The sequence below is a fragment of the Alosa sapidissima genome, chromosome 16 (assembly GCF_018492685.1).
Source record: "Alosa sapidissima isolate fAloSap1 chromosome 16, fAloSap1.pri, whole genome shotgun sequence".
Lineage (NCBI taxonomy): Eukaryota > Metazoa > Chordata > Actinopteri > Clupeiformes > Clupeidae > Alosa > Alosa sapidissima.
In genome coordinates, this window is record NC_055972.1 from 21,494,691 (window position 1) to 21,507,715 (window position 13,025).

At 39.6% G+C, this 13,025-nt stretch overlaps 2 protein-coding genes and 1 long non-coding RNA gene across 10 annotated transcripts in view; 1 reads left to right on the forward strand and 2 right to left on the reverse strand.

Annotated features, from left to right (window-relative positions):
• The window catches only part of slf2 (SMC5-SMC6 complex localization factor 2), a 43,760-nt gene extending 41,092 nt beyond the window's left edge, over nt 1-2,668 (reverse strand). For 3 of the 6 annotated variants that reach the window (XM_042066661.1, XM_042066657.1, XM_042066656.1), the window contains exons 1-3: nt 2,521-2,613; nt 1,554-1,587; nt 1,320-1,401 (exon numbers count right to left, since the gene is read on the reverse strand). In XM_042066661.1, the coding sequence (XP_041922595.1) occupies nt 1,320-1,401 (82 nt within the window). In that variant the 5' untranslated portion in view covers nt 1,554-1,587; nt 2,521-2,613. Of the gene's footprint in view, nt 1-1,319; nt 1,402-1,553; nt 1,588-2,520 lie in introns of all 6 variants that reach the window. The other 3 variants (XM_042066658.1, XM_042066659.1, XM_042066660.1) reach the window with 3 other exon arrangements.
• Nucleotides 2,669-4,827: 2,159 nt separating this feature from the next.
• Nucleotides 4,828-6,557, forward strand: LOC121685897. Its single transcript, XR_006023469.1, has 2 exons — nt 4,828-5,037; nt 6,092-6,557. It is a non-coding gene; the product is annotated as an uncharacterized LOC121685897 (long non-coding RNA).
• A 1,933-nt stretch (nt 6,558-8,490) lies between these two features.
• Nucleotides 8,491-9,802, reverse strand: LOC121685884. Of its 3 annotated transcripts, none has more exons than XM_042066737.1 (2): nt 9,689-9,802; nt 8,491-9,184 (listed from the first exon to the last, which is right to left on the reverse strand). In XM_042066737.1, exon 2 carries the CDS (start codon nt 9,172-9,174, stop codon nt 8,572-8,574), a length of 603 nt encoding a protein of 200 aa, XP_041922671.1. In that variant the 5' UTR covers nt 9,175-9,184; nt 9,689-9,802; the 3' UTR covers nt 8,491-8,571. The 3 variants fall into 3 exon arrangements, with proteins under 3 accessions (XP_041922671.1, XP_041922670.1, XP_041922669.1); XM_042066736.1 differs by having other exon boundaries at nt 8,491-9,297; XM_042066735.1 differs by having other exon boundaries at nt 8,491-9,308.
• Between the last annotated feature and the right edge of the window lie 3,223 nt (nt 9,803-13,025).

Here is a 13,025-nt window from a genome sequence, read left to right on the forward strand (position 1 = left end):
ATATGGTTTGTTATGTGTTAAAAGAAGGGTTCGTAAAGTATTCCACCGAGATAAATGGGTAGGGAGATCATGGGACGCAAAACCTTCAGTAGAATGTATGATTAAATTGAATTATATTATTTACTTTTCTCGCGAACCGTTCAACACAGCAATTATCGGCTAACATAGTTTAAAAGCTGAGAAAAAGCTCTTTCATGTGATACTTGTGATGTCTGTGTGATGAATAGGCTACTTTGCGAGTAGTTCAACTGAGAATGGGTGAATTTGGACGCACTTTCTTTCTTGCGCTGTCACTTTCTCCACTGCGTAAAAGACTAAATTAATTTTATTTAGCACAGGCCATTGCAAATCTTGGGGTGGCACACCAAAACTGGAGGGGGGGGTTGGCGCTACCCACTGTAGTACATCACATTTATTAGTCCTTTGAGGCCTCAGCCATTTTCAGTGTTATTTTACTATTGGGTCATTGGGTCAATTAGGGCCGTGGCACCCGAAATTCAAATGGACACCACAGGCAAACCGTTTGAGATATTGACCTAAAACTTCAGATTCCCTCGTTTGGTAACATAAGGCATATTTCACAGCTTTTCAGCAAAATCTGAGAGGTACCATGTACATGATACCCCGATATTGGCTGTTTTCTCATGGAATGACCCTATTACGCTCTTATCTTGGTTGCTGTAAGGGTAATATAAGAGTTTGGCTCCAAAACGCTATATCCTATATATTCTAAAATTTCCCTCGGGATGCATTTTCATAAAAATAAAAATCAGAACTCTAATTGGGTAATTGTTATTTACTCAATCAAAACAACACAATTGCACTTTTATTGATATTACCTGAAAAACACAATTAAATAACATGACTTATCAGTGTTTTCAAAAATGGATTTATAGTGTACCAACTTTTGATTCTTTGATTGGGAAAGCAAGTTCATTATTTTTGGACTGCTGTTACATTAGTATTCCAGCCCAAAATGGGATAACATTTAGAAATTTGCTGCAACTTCAAAAAGCACTGTAGCTGCCTGGCTGCTCTAGCTGTTACTGTAGCAACTCGAGCTAGGTAACGCCAATCTTTTTCGTACCGACAGTGCTTGTGACCTCAAAAAACAGAGATCTATGTGAAACATTGCCGGAGTTCTCCTTTAAGGGTGAGCAATAAAAGCTGACGAAAGTATTTTTTAAAGTGGGTTTGTGCAAAGCAGAGAGAACTGCAAGACTGCGTGTAGAAAGTTGGAACTAGCAGTGCAGCGCAGCATAGAAAAATAGTATGTTGTACATACAAAAACTTAACTAGGTGCTTCCCACAACTCTTACCCATAGAAATGATGTGCTGTTTGAGGCTACTGGTGATTCTAGACTTGTGGGCATGTAAAGAGTGATTATCAGTGTCAGCCATCTAGATACAATCATGGTTCATGTTAGAGAATTTACTGACAGTTCAGTCACCTTCATTTTCAATGTTATGACACTTCAACTACTCAGCAGATCCCTCAAAATGTGCATCAAATTATATATTTTTTCTTCAATAATTAAGAAAATAGTACACACCTGTTGCAGGGATTCATAACAGAGATGTCAAAATCTGTAGGAATATTACATAACAAATTACATAAAGGTGACAATAGTGGCACACAAATGACAAAGGTGACAATAGTGGCACAAAAGAACAAGTTGACTACTTTTAGGCCTATAGCCAGCTGTTTAGTAGAGTGGCTCCTCAGACTGACAGATTTTGAGTATGGGTTGTGTATATCAACTTCAGTTCCATTAATTTTTAAACTGAGGTTTGATTTGCCTTGAAGCAACTTGAACTAGTTCACTGGGGACTATTGGACTCTAATGGTTCAAAAACTCGACTCTGTTCGGGAAGATTGGGCTGGTATGTGGGCGTGACGAAATAAAGTAGCGAAATGTTCACGAGAAGCCAAGGAGTAGAGGAAACTACTACTGTTTATTACTTGTCTACTGTGTGAATGAAACTGTAACAGTGTAACGAACACAATTCCCACAATAACTTCATTGGGTAGCAATTGCTTACCGCCAAAACCAGACGCACTAGCTAAATGAATTCCTCTTATTAATTCTTCTTAGTGCGCGCACCACAATCACAGTGAGAAACATTAGATAGCCTACATTAGAACACCTTATATTAGCTTAGAACATTAATGTTTTGGTGGCAGTGCAACCACACGCTATGTTTATATGAAAACATGGGGAAAGCAGCAAGCAATACATCGTGCAGCTATTGTGCAATTAAGGTTATTTTCATCTTAACCCTATCACTTTACGTACGGAAAACGGCACACAAGACACAGCACTGCAACAAAATATGCATGGGTTAACAGAACTACTGATTGGCAGGCTAGCTAGCATAAGTTGAGTTTGCAAACACACTTGGAAATGCGTTGTTCGCTTCCCTCTGACTAGGATTCGTAGTCCTCGGGAATATGCGAAAAGTCTATATATTGCCACTCTTTAATGTATGGCTAATTTATCAGCAATTAACACTACATACCTTTCTATGTGAAACGTTCGTATTTGAAATTCTCTGGTTTTATCCAAAGAAAGTAAAATGTTTCATCAAAGCCGCCATTTTCATAGAAGGAGGAGTTTGAACGCGGAAGTTAAACAACCCACCAGAGAATGGCATTTTGGTCATTGCAGTCAACGGCTGTGTCCCCTGCTCAATTAAAGGTACTATAAGCGATGTAACGCGGTTTTAACGCTAAAACATTTGTGTCACATACAGCTAACATAACCTCACCATCCGCTAGCTGCCTGTGCCCCGAATACACTATATATAAAAAAAACACGTGGTCTCCGTGGACAGCCTTGGCTCCAAAAATGGCCACAAAACAACTTGGGCCAACCTTGCCTATACAAACATAATAAACTGTTCCAGCAAATCACCGACGATATTATAAGTATAAGTAAGTATATATACTTTTTTGATCCCGTGAGGGAAATTTGGTCTCTGCATTTAACCCAATCAGTGAATTAGTGAAACACAAACAGCACACAGTGAACACACAGTGAGGAGAAGCACACACTAATCCCGGCGCAGTGAGCTGCCTGCTACAATGGCGGCGCTCGGGGAGCAGTGAGGGGTTAGGTGCCTTGGTCAAGGTCCAGAGTGCTAACCAGTGGGCCACGGCTGCCCAATATGCAATATGTGATATGCACGTTTGGAAGAGTTATCTCTCTGTTTCGTTTGAACGTCATCAGAAGTGACGTTACCCTGCATGCTTATAGTAGGCCTAGGCCTACCTTTAATATAAAGCAATACAGCACATACGAAAAATAACAGTAGCCTAATCCTATAAGAATTATATGGTGTATAATAGGCTACTTCTGTGATGTTCTGTAAGCCTATACGTATCTCTATAATATCCTTAGTGTTTCTATGGTAGTCTTAGGCTACTTCTAAAGTAGGCTATCTCAAAATACTATAGTATTCCTACGAGATTACTATAATATTTTGTCCCAAAATACGACAAGATTCCTATAGTTATTTTTTTCCTTTCCTATTTACTTTCTTTCCAGAAGTAACCTATAACCACAGGCTACAGGTGCTGTCTTCTGTTTATTGTGTCCACTCAGCTGTTACATGTGGCCCAAAATGATGTCTTGTCATGTGCCAGAAGATGTTTGAAATGCCATTTTCTCCCATTGCTGATAGCCTGCCTATAGGGCCTATGCCTATTTAATCTTTAATATTTTGAGAGTGGGCTGCTTAAGGGTATTGTTGCACAAGCAAAGATTGTGTTGTCATCATCACAGATGCATTTCATCATTGCACTAGTCATATATGATGCGTTTAAACTTATGGCAATTGTAGGCCTAAAGCAAATGAGAGGCTGTAAAGGTCTGTGTGCGCAGGATCGTGAGGGGAAAGGAAATGGGATCACTGACCTTTGCAGCCAATTTCCCTAGTGTTCAAACAGCAGCATGAAAGCCAGGTCTGTTTCTGAAGTCCTGTGCAAAATGTCAATTGCAACTTATCCCACCTGCGTAGTGACTTATCTGAAAGTGGACACCCTCATTTTTGTGATGGCTTTTAAGTGGCTGTTCTCTGGTCATTTTTTCCTTCTTGAGGAGAATTTCCTCATAATTTTGTTTTACTACATTATCATACAGTAAGACTCTACATTAGCCTAAAAACAAAATTGAATCAACATTGATGATATGGAACATTTTCATCCATTTTATCTGTTTCTTGGTGTCTTTGTGGAGAGGGTTGGAAATTGATTTGGGGAATTTCCTGGTTTTCTCCCATAGGTGATTTTCACCGTATCTGAAACATTTTAATCTCACCCATGATCTTTATTGCATGTGTAAACAGCCACCAGTGTTTCATCATGATAGTCACTGCTACATTAACCGTAAGAATGACACTGCATTTTTTGGTGATGACAACGACTGTGGCTCTATCGCTTGACCCTGAAACACTACAGCCCCTGCGCGCACACACACACACACACACACACACACTGTCTGTCGAGATTGGCTGTAGCCTGGCATGCACATCGCTTAGCTCAGGGGGAATTCCTAGTTCCTCTACTGTTTAGGAAGTGTTTTTTTTTCTTTTCCCCTTTTTTGTTTTATGGGAATCCAGGGCAGAACCAGTTAGATGTTTTCCTCAGAAACCCTGTGTATTGATTCATAGTGAGGGGGCGTGAGGTTCCCTCCCACTGTTTCCTCCTTACTGGGAAGTGACTGTCTGACTTACCGTATGAAATAGCATGAGCCACACAGACAGTCTCAGAGAGAGAGAGAGAGAGAGAGAGAGAGAGAGAGAGAGAGGACGGTGTGAGAGATTAGTATTTAAGAACCCATCCGAAAGGGCTTTTCTATTCAGGACTGTGGTGACCAGGACTGAATGCTGTTGAGGTATTTGGATATGGACCAGCTGGCTTTGACTATCTGACTATCCAATGACATAGAGCGAACATGCTCTATGTCATTGGAATGAATGGTAAATGTCAAGTGTTAGAACCTACAGCTGGGAGAACTCACGATTTGCTGAATACAGGTGAGTGTTGGAAGACATGTGTTGTTTACTGAAATGGCTGCACTTCAGAAGGAAAAACACCTTCAGGAAGTTTTCATTCCATTGGTAAAAATGTGATAAGCATAGCTCATGTAGTTAAGAAACAGCATTCAGCATTTATGCTGTTTCTTGAAAATTGTGAAATTATTTATTTATTTATTTATTTTGGGGGGGGGGGGGGGAGGGGTTGAGTTTCAATGTGTATTCCTGAATGTAATGTGTATTCTTCAATGAAATTCATGAAAAGAAGTTAGAGTATGGGGTGCATGTGCAACAAAGTGTTGGGAAAGGTGGACATAGGCTATATCTGGACAGAAGTATAGGAGATTCCTGGGTCTACAAAGGGCAGTAGAACTGGTTCACTGCGTCTATTTAACAGGAAGCAGTTTCCTAGTCCCCAGGTGTGACGATTAGAGTGGAAAACCTGAACGCACAGCCATGACAGAGAAATCCATTAGGGTTCTGTAACTTATAAACCGAGTTATAATAGACATATAGCAAACTAACTGTAAAGCGATAGCCAGGCTGTGAGTGCCAGTCTACAAGTTTGGGAAGAGCTGATGGAATATGAAAAATTCCCAAATTTTATTCTAGCCATCTGTAAAGGATGTGAACCACTTTTTGGACATTTCATAGTAACTCTGTGTGTACAGCTCTCAAGAACTGTTGCACAATATAAAACTCATTGTCACGCTCAATTTGATGGGTCAGCACATCTTGATAGTCAGATCCAGTGCTTACATGTCAAACTCTGCTCACTCTGGCATGCTTAACATACCTACCCAGGGATCTTGGCACATCACCACAGCAGAGTACACTTAGCAAAATAATACATTTCATTATCAGGATGTGTATTGTATATACAAAGTAAGTTACTGCGAATATATGACTGTATGCTTCTCTTAGCTGTGACCTCAGGGCCTGGAGATGGAGACAGCAGCTGGAGTCTGACTCACTGCATCAGCCAGTCTGATGGCCTCATAGACAATGTGTCAAAATCAACCTCCACATTTACAGTAATTTCATTTTCCTACAGGGCTGCTGTGGAGGATGTTTTACCATACATGGGGGGTTACAGATATCAAAGACACACAACGGTAAGTTTCATGAAGGTGGGAGAAGAGATTTCACAGAGGGGTGGGCGAGTAGTAGATGAGTGTCTCGTTTGATTGTTGAGCTGTGAGAACTGAATTCCATAGATGCTGTGTTACACAAAACTCATCTATGGGCTCAGTTCTTCTGGCTCCATATTCATGAACTTCATAGCAGGAAATGACCCATGCCAACAGTTATAACTAAATATTTAACTTATGCAACATTGAATAAATAGGCCTGCAGAAATATTCTACATATTTTCAGTGAATGTAAACGACTGTATTTGAAATCACTGCCAAGTTTTTATTCTTTCTAAAAAATGTCGGTTGTCACAATTGAACATACAAGGGATTTATGCACATTGTTTAATTTTATGTGAGGTTCAATAAAAATCTATGCACTTGAAACCTGTTGATAAGAGTCTTTGTGAATTTATTTTTTAAAGATTTCCCTGTCAACTAACAGTAAATCAATACTCTTATCAGTGGACTTCAATGGATGAAATGAAAAGAATGTATTATTGTTGACATCGTGGTTTTGAGGATCAGTGTGGTGCGGAGAAGGTATTTGTGTTCTAATGGATTTATTTACCTAAGCATAGCAACTTCCTCCTTACGGTAAACCCACTAAGGATGAAATTTTCAATGATACAATTTTATTTTCCATCTTACTGTCTGCACATATACAGTAGCTCATGTACATACACATGATATGGTAGCAATTAGAAAATGCCATACATGCTCAGCCACACCTTAAATGAGTATATCCAAACAGAGGTGAAATAGGAGTCATATGCTCTTACGTATGATTAAAAGGCTATTCTTAGGGTATTGGTGAATGACCATACCATTCTGAGAAAAACCGCACTGCCTTTTTCAAGATTACAGAAGTTTTCAGCTCAAGTTAAGCCAAGTCAAGTTTATTTATACATCACACTTTATACACAGAGGTCATTCAATGTGCTTTACACAAACAAAAGCAAACAGTAATAACAGATAAAAGCATAGAAGGGCAAAGAATATTCAAAGAATAGTTTAAAAAGGTAAAGATCATAATAAAAAAGAAAACATAAAACACACAAGGTAAAATCACTCAAAAATAAAGAATAATTAAAAAGACAAAATAAGACACAAGAATAATTTTTAAGATTCAGAATTTGTAACTCAGTGCAGTTAGCAGAAAGCCTTTTTGATGTCATCCGAGAGTTCTAACAGCATGTTTTACTAACAGGTTTTTCTCTTGAGACCTGAGAGGACGAGAAGGTGTGTACTTCTGAAGCATGTCTGACAGGTCCTGCTCCATTTACTGATTTATAAACAAGCAGTAGTGCTTTAAAGTCAATTTTGTGACTTACTGGAAGCCAATGCAGGGACTTAAAAATTGGAGTAATGTGGTCAGTTCTTTTTGTTTTTGTGAGAACCCTAGCTGCTGCATTTTGTATCTCAAAGAAACAGTTGATTTTAACATGCTTCCTTATAATTTCCAGAGCACGTGGTGAAAATTGTTAGGTGTGTCCTGTAATGCTGATGACAAGGCCAATTGATTAGGAGTTTACATCAGTACAGCTTATATGACGAAGATGATGATTTTCAGATTAGTGGTTGATTAGACATAGCCTATTACTCTAACTTACTGTGAATACGTGGGAGTAGGCAAATACAGCATCACCACCCACGCCCCAACCACAAATATGTCTTATCTGTTGCTCCCGGTGTGTGACTCAGGAACAAATTCCTGGGAGGCTGGATGATGAAATTCACACACTCCCACATGGATTTGGTCTACAGTATAGCAGAAGTCCAAATAAACGTTTTGACCTTAAGAGATGTGTCAACTTTAAAGAATGCTAGTGGTAGAGAAGACCGGGCATGTTAACAGCATGAATAGTCTTTCTTCACTAAATGGAAAGGTGCTCTTTTTTGGGGTGTAAGGCACATTTAAGGGTCTTAGACAAATGAGTAATTTGTCTGAGATCAGTCACCAGTTCTGTCTGCCGTGTACAAACTCAAGGAAGATAGATGGAATATTGGACTCTTTTTGTGGGTCAAAGGTCAGAACGTTGACTGATTACTCATAGCTTTTTTTTCTTTCTCTTTCTCTTTCATTGTGTGTTGTCTCTGACACACACACTTTCCTGTAAAAGGATTAAATTCAAAAGTCGTGTTCTTTTATGCACTGTATCCACTCATTTCACATAATGTTTCAGCTAACATTGTGGTCTGTTTGTTTTAGATGAAAATCTGAGAAGGAAACAATAAGAAAAGCTCTATAATATTTTCACAAATGTTTCTTTATTTTATCTCTTCCATTTACACATACTGTACATTGGATAGACCTCACCTTACTAACAAAAGTCCTGATGTTAAGTCTGTAGTGACCAGTGACCACAAGTAAATCACATGAAGTCAGTCATTATTACTTCTAACGCTTTGCTCTCTTCTTTTTCCTCTGCTTCACTATCACACTCACGTTGTCTGCCTCCGGGCTCTCCATCTGACGCACCACTTTCTTTTCCACTCTGTACTCCTGTTCACCCACCCGCGGGTCCCCGTGCACCACAAATTCTCCCCCCTGGCAGCTGATGCTCACGTCAGTCCGGGGGAAAGTGCCGTACATTCGTCGCAAGTCTTCCTTGACAAAGTTCGGAAGTTCCCTGCGGGGGCCATACACCCTCTCTAGCCTGCCCCACCGCAGCTCCCCTTTCAGGGTGAAGCCCTCAGGCCAGTGTGCTGCGAGAGCCTGGCTGTGGTTGGCTCTGGGGCTGGGTTTAACAGGGCCCAGTCTCTGGCTTGGTGATGGTTTCACAGAGGGCTGGGGCCATAAGAGATTGTTGTAATACCAGGGAGGAATGGACAGCGGTACTGGCATTGGTCCATAGAAGAAGTGGAACTCGTTCTGGCTAGTTGTTTCTGGAGGACCGCAGTGACTTGGCACCACCAAAGTCAGAGGCAGCTGAGGAGCGGGTGGGATAGGTGGGAGGAAGTGACCGGGCCAGTGTGTGTGATCGATCCCTGAGGAGAGCATGGTGTAGTATCTGTGGTATGGACACGGGTGAAAATAATTCATGGTCTTCAGAGAAAACTTGATGTGCTGGACTGTGGAGTCACACAGGGAGATGGTAACAAAACTCCTGAACTATCTCTTCATCTAAAAGAAAACTGAGCAAACATTAGGTCAAATAATGAGAAGACAATATTACAGTTCTCTTCAGAGGTGACCACAACATGACTTGGTGCACAGAGGGTTGAAGCGTTTAGTAATTAAGGATCTTTGCTTGGAGATGTGGTGAGTACACAACATAACAAAACAAAATAGAATTCAGATAGAATTAGCACCTATCATTTCTGATGATTCCCTCTAATTGTCACATACAGTAACATTTCAAAATAGTTTCAACGGCCTACAGAAGCTGTATGTTAATATGGTTACACAAAGCAGAACTTTACATGGTCAAGATAACTTTTATAGTTCCTCTATGAATGTGCAAAATAGTTAACAACAGTTCCCTCAAGTTTACTATGGAAATAGATCCACTCACCTGCCCAGTTTTCAGGTCTAAAGAACGAAAGTTTCATATGAATAAAGTCTGTAAAGGTTTCCTAAGAAGAACGACTTGTGGTCTCTTTATGCAATGGGCCAAACTGAAGAACAACAGGATGACACAGCTTCAGTGTGTGTCTCAGCTCATTTAAAATACAGTATCCAAGCAGCTGACAGAGATCAAGCCATTACAAACAAAAGCCTCATCTCTGAGGAAGGAAGGTGGGGACCGCCTTATCAGTGATATATGGGTAAATAAAAAGGGGAAAGCAGTTGGTCAGTTATCAGCAGAGCCGGACAGTAACGGAGTACATTTACTTGAGTACAGTACTTGAGTACAATTTTGAGGGATCTGTACTTTACTCGAGTATCATTTTTGGGGAGTACTCATTACTTTACTCAAGTACATTTGAGAGGCAAATATTGTACTCTTTACTCCACTATATTTCTATCAATAACTGTGAGTACCAGTTACTTCTTCTAAAAAAAAGGAAAAAAGAAAAATCTCAGAAACCCTTAATTTGTTGTTTCCCTCTCAAATGTGATTGGATTGTGCAGGCGCCACTGATTGGAACAGCCTATCAGCAATCACCTTCAGCTTTCCGCCAAAGTCAACTCCATGGTTAGATTTAGATAAGAGACGAAACCATGGATGAAACAATGGATAAAGATGCAGCAGGTCCATCCCGGGAATGTGCCAACCTGTGGCCCCACCTCGCCAGACTATTTAAACTTTCTGAACAAGTTAATGATAGTTTTCGCTTCAAGTGTTTCAATTACAAAATAGTATTTTGTATTTGAAATACATATTTTAAATACATGTATTAGAAATACTGCCCATTCCTGGCAACATGGTAAAAAGATGAAAATGACTTGATTTTACTTTCAATTCCTTTTACATTCTCCAAGGTACTAACATTAACATTTTTCATAACATTTTCATACTACTATTGCAGTAGTAATGCAATATTTTAAAAAAATGTAGGCTACTCTTGTACTCTTGATACTCAAGTACTTTTAAAAACAAGTACTTCAGTACTTTAACTTAAGTAGGCATCTGACTGTTGTACTTTTACTTGTACTTGAGTAAAATTGAGCAAAGGGTATCAGTGCACATTAATAATACTTTCTAAATTTCTTAAAGTGAAAACTAGCTCTGGTCTTTAGTCAGTCTGTTTTGAGTTAAGTGAATCTGGCTCCAGATAAACTGAATTTGGGAGGAAATGACTGATCGTTTGCTGATGTTTCTAAAATCAACTTGAGGCCATTGCCTGAAATCCAATGTCCCATTGAGTAATTACACATTATATACAGTAGATGGCGACCTAATATCTCTGAGATTCAGTAACGACAGACAAAACTGAAATCCACTGCAACTCATTTTACCACATAAAGCAGGGCCAGGAGGGGCAAGTCAGAACCTGATATGTCATATAACAAAGTGGCAAGGCAGTACTGTACACTAGATAAAGAATGAGCATAGACAAATCATTTTTATCACTGAGCAATAGATTAACCTGATAATGAACAGAAGGTGTATGAGTGTTTGCAGCCCACAAACATTCGTTGTTTTATATTACCATGGAGTTATCTTTTATAATTAGGGGTGGCAGGTTGCTTCTCTTCTCTTTCCCCCTCCTCAAATAGGTCCTAGGACATTTTTCTCAATTCCATTTGAAACTCTATTCTGTGGGAAACATCGCAGATATATTTAAATACATATAACATTTTTAATAGGCTTATTTAGTGCATACATAAATTAAAATGGTTGAAATATAGAGGGAGAGCAGATTCACAGAAGAGAACTTCTGACGGCAAATTTGAGGAAAAGTTGGTAAATCACCCCTCTTACCTAATTTGAGGGTGCTGATTCTGAATATTTTGTTTACCAAGCTCAATTCTGAGTTCTAAACCGCATAATCAGCATTTTAACATAAAATAGTGATTTTTGCCTATTTTTCACTAAATTCGGTTGATTTCAAAGGTAATCACTAAAACCAAATAAAAGTGTTCTCTAAATACATGTTTAAGCATTAAAGAAGCCATACTATAGTTTATTAACGTATTTAATGGGAACATGATTACAGTTAACATGTAATAAACTCGAAAATTCTAATCAAAACACAACCATATTTTTATTGCTAATATAGTGAGTCACTCATGTGGTGTTTAATGCATTTTATCACAATAACAAGTTACACAGATAACCTTCAACTCAGAATATAATATGAACTTAGCAGGCTTAGCAGCCTAATGCAGAACTGCATCTACCGTCAGCAACAACCGACAAGTAAAAAACATTTTAATTCTGGTAACACTGGATTTGGTATGTGTGCTTGCCTCCATACTAGAGCTTGATAATGTGCTCTTTCTAATTTGCCATTGAGCAGCATCACTTGTTGGTGGTAGAGCCTCCGATCCTCAACATCTAGAAAACAGAGTGGCTCTGGCATAGTGTTGTCACGATACCAAAATTATGACTTCGATACAATACCTGCCATAAATATATTGATACTGGGGGTCCACTTCCCTTTCAGCATCATATGCAGTAATGATACGCTGGAGAATGTTTCTTTTTGTTGCACTATTTTTTGTAGCACCCTCAAATTGTGTGAAATAGCCCATTTACCTAGCCTGGCGGGCCATCCTATATCATTGAAATGTATGGTCTGGAATCGAACCATTCACCTCGCTTAATCCAAGGGGCGGGCAGAGAATTGTCTTTCAAACTGCCTAGGCATGCAATAGGCCAGCGCCACGACCATATCCGTATCTGGTCGGCAAAACGGCAAATAGGCTACATCCTTCTTCGAAAGGAATGACTTAAGTGCAGTGTGTTGCTCAACTTTCAAAGAAAAGCACAAGTCCAACTCCTCCAAAGACGCCAACACCGATTCAAACAACCGCTCTTCATTCGCCATAGCCACCTTCCTTGTTCACCGTCGCAGGACTGTCGTTATCAAGCCTTAAGACTCGCTAACAAAATAGAGCGCTGTGATTGGATGACGTCCACGGCGTCAACCAATAGAAATCCCTATGGTTTGATACTAGACGTACAGGCTGAGCAAATTAATTTGCCGCCGCTAGGGTGCGTCTAGGTTTCTATGCTACCATTTACCGACTTTTCCTCAAATTTGCCAACAGGACTTTTTCTGAACGTTTGTTAGCTATCTGCTCTCCCTCTAATAGGATTAGGCTTCTCCCAGATTTTTTAGTTACCACCTCTTCTTGTGACTGAAGGTTGATTGACAATCAGGCAACCCAATCGTATTACACTATGGAAAAGCTCTGCTCAACTCACGGTTTCTATTGGGTTAACTTGCTGTCACTCAAAA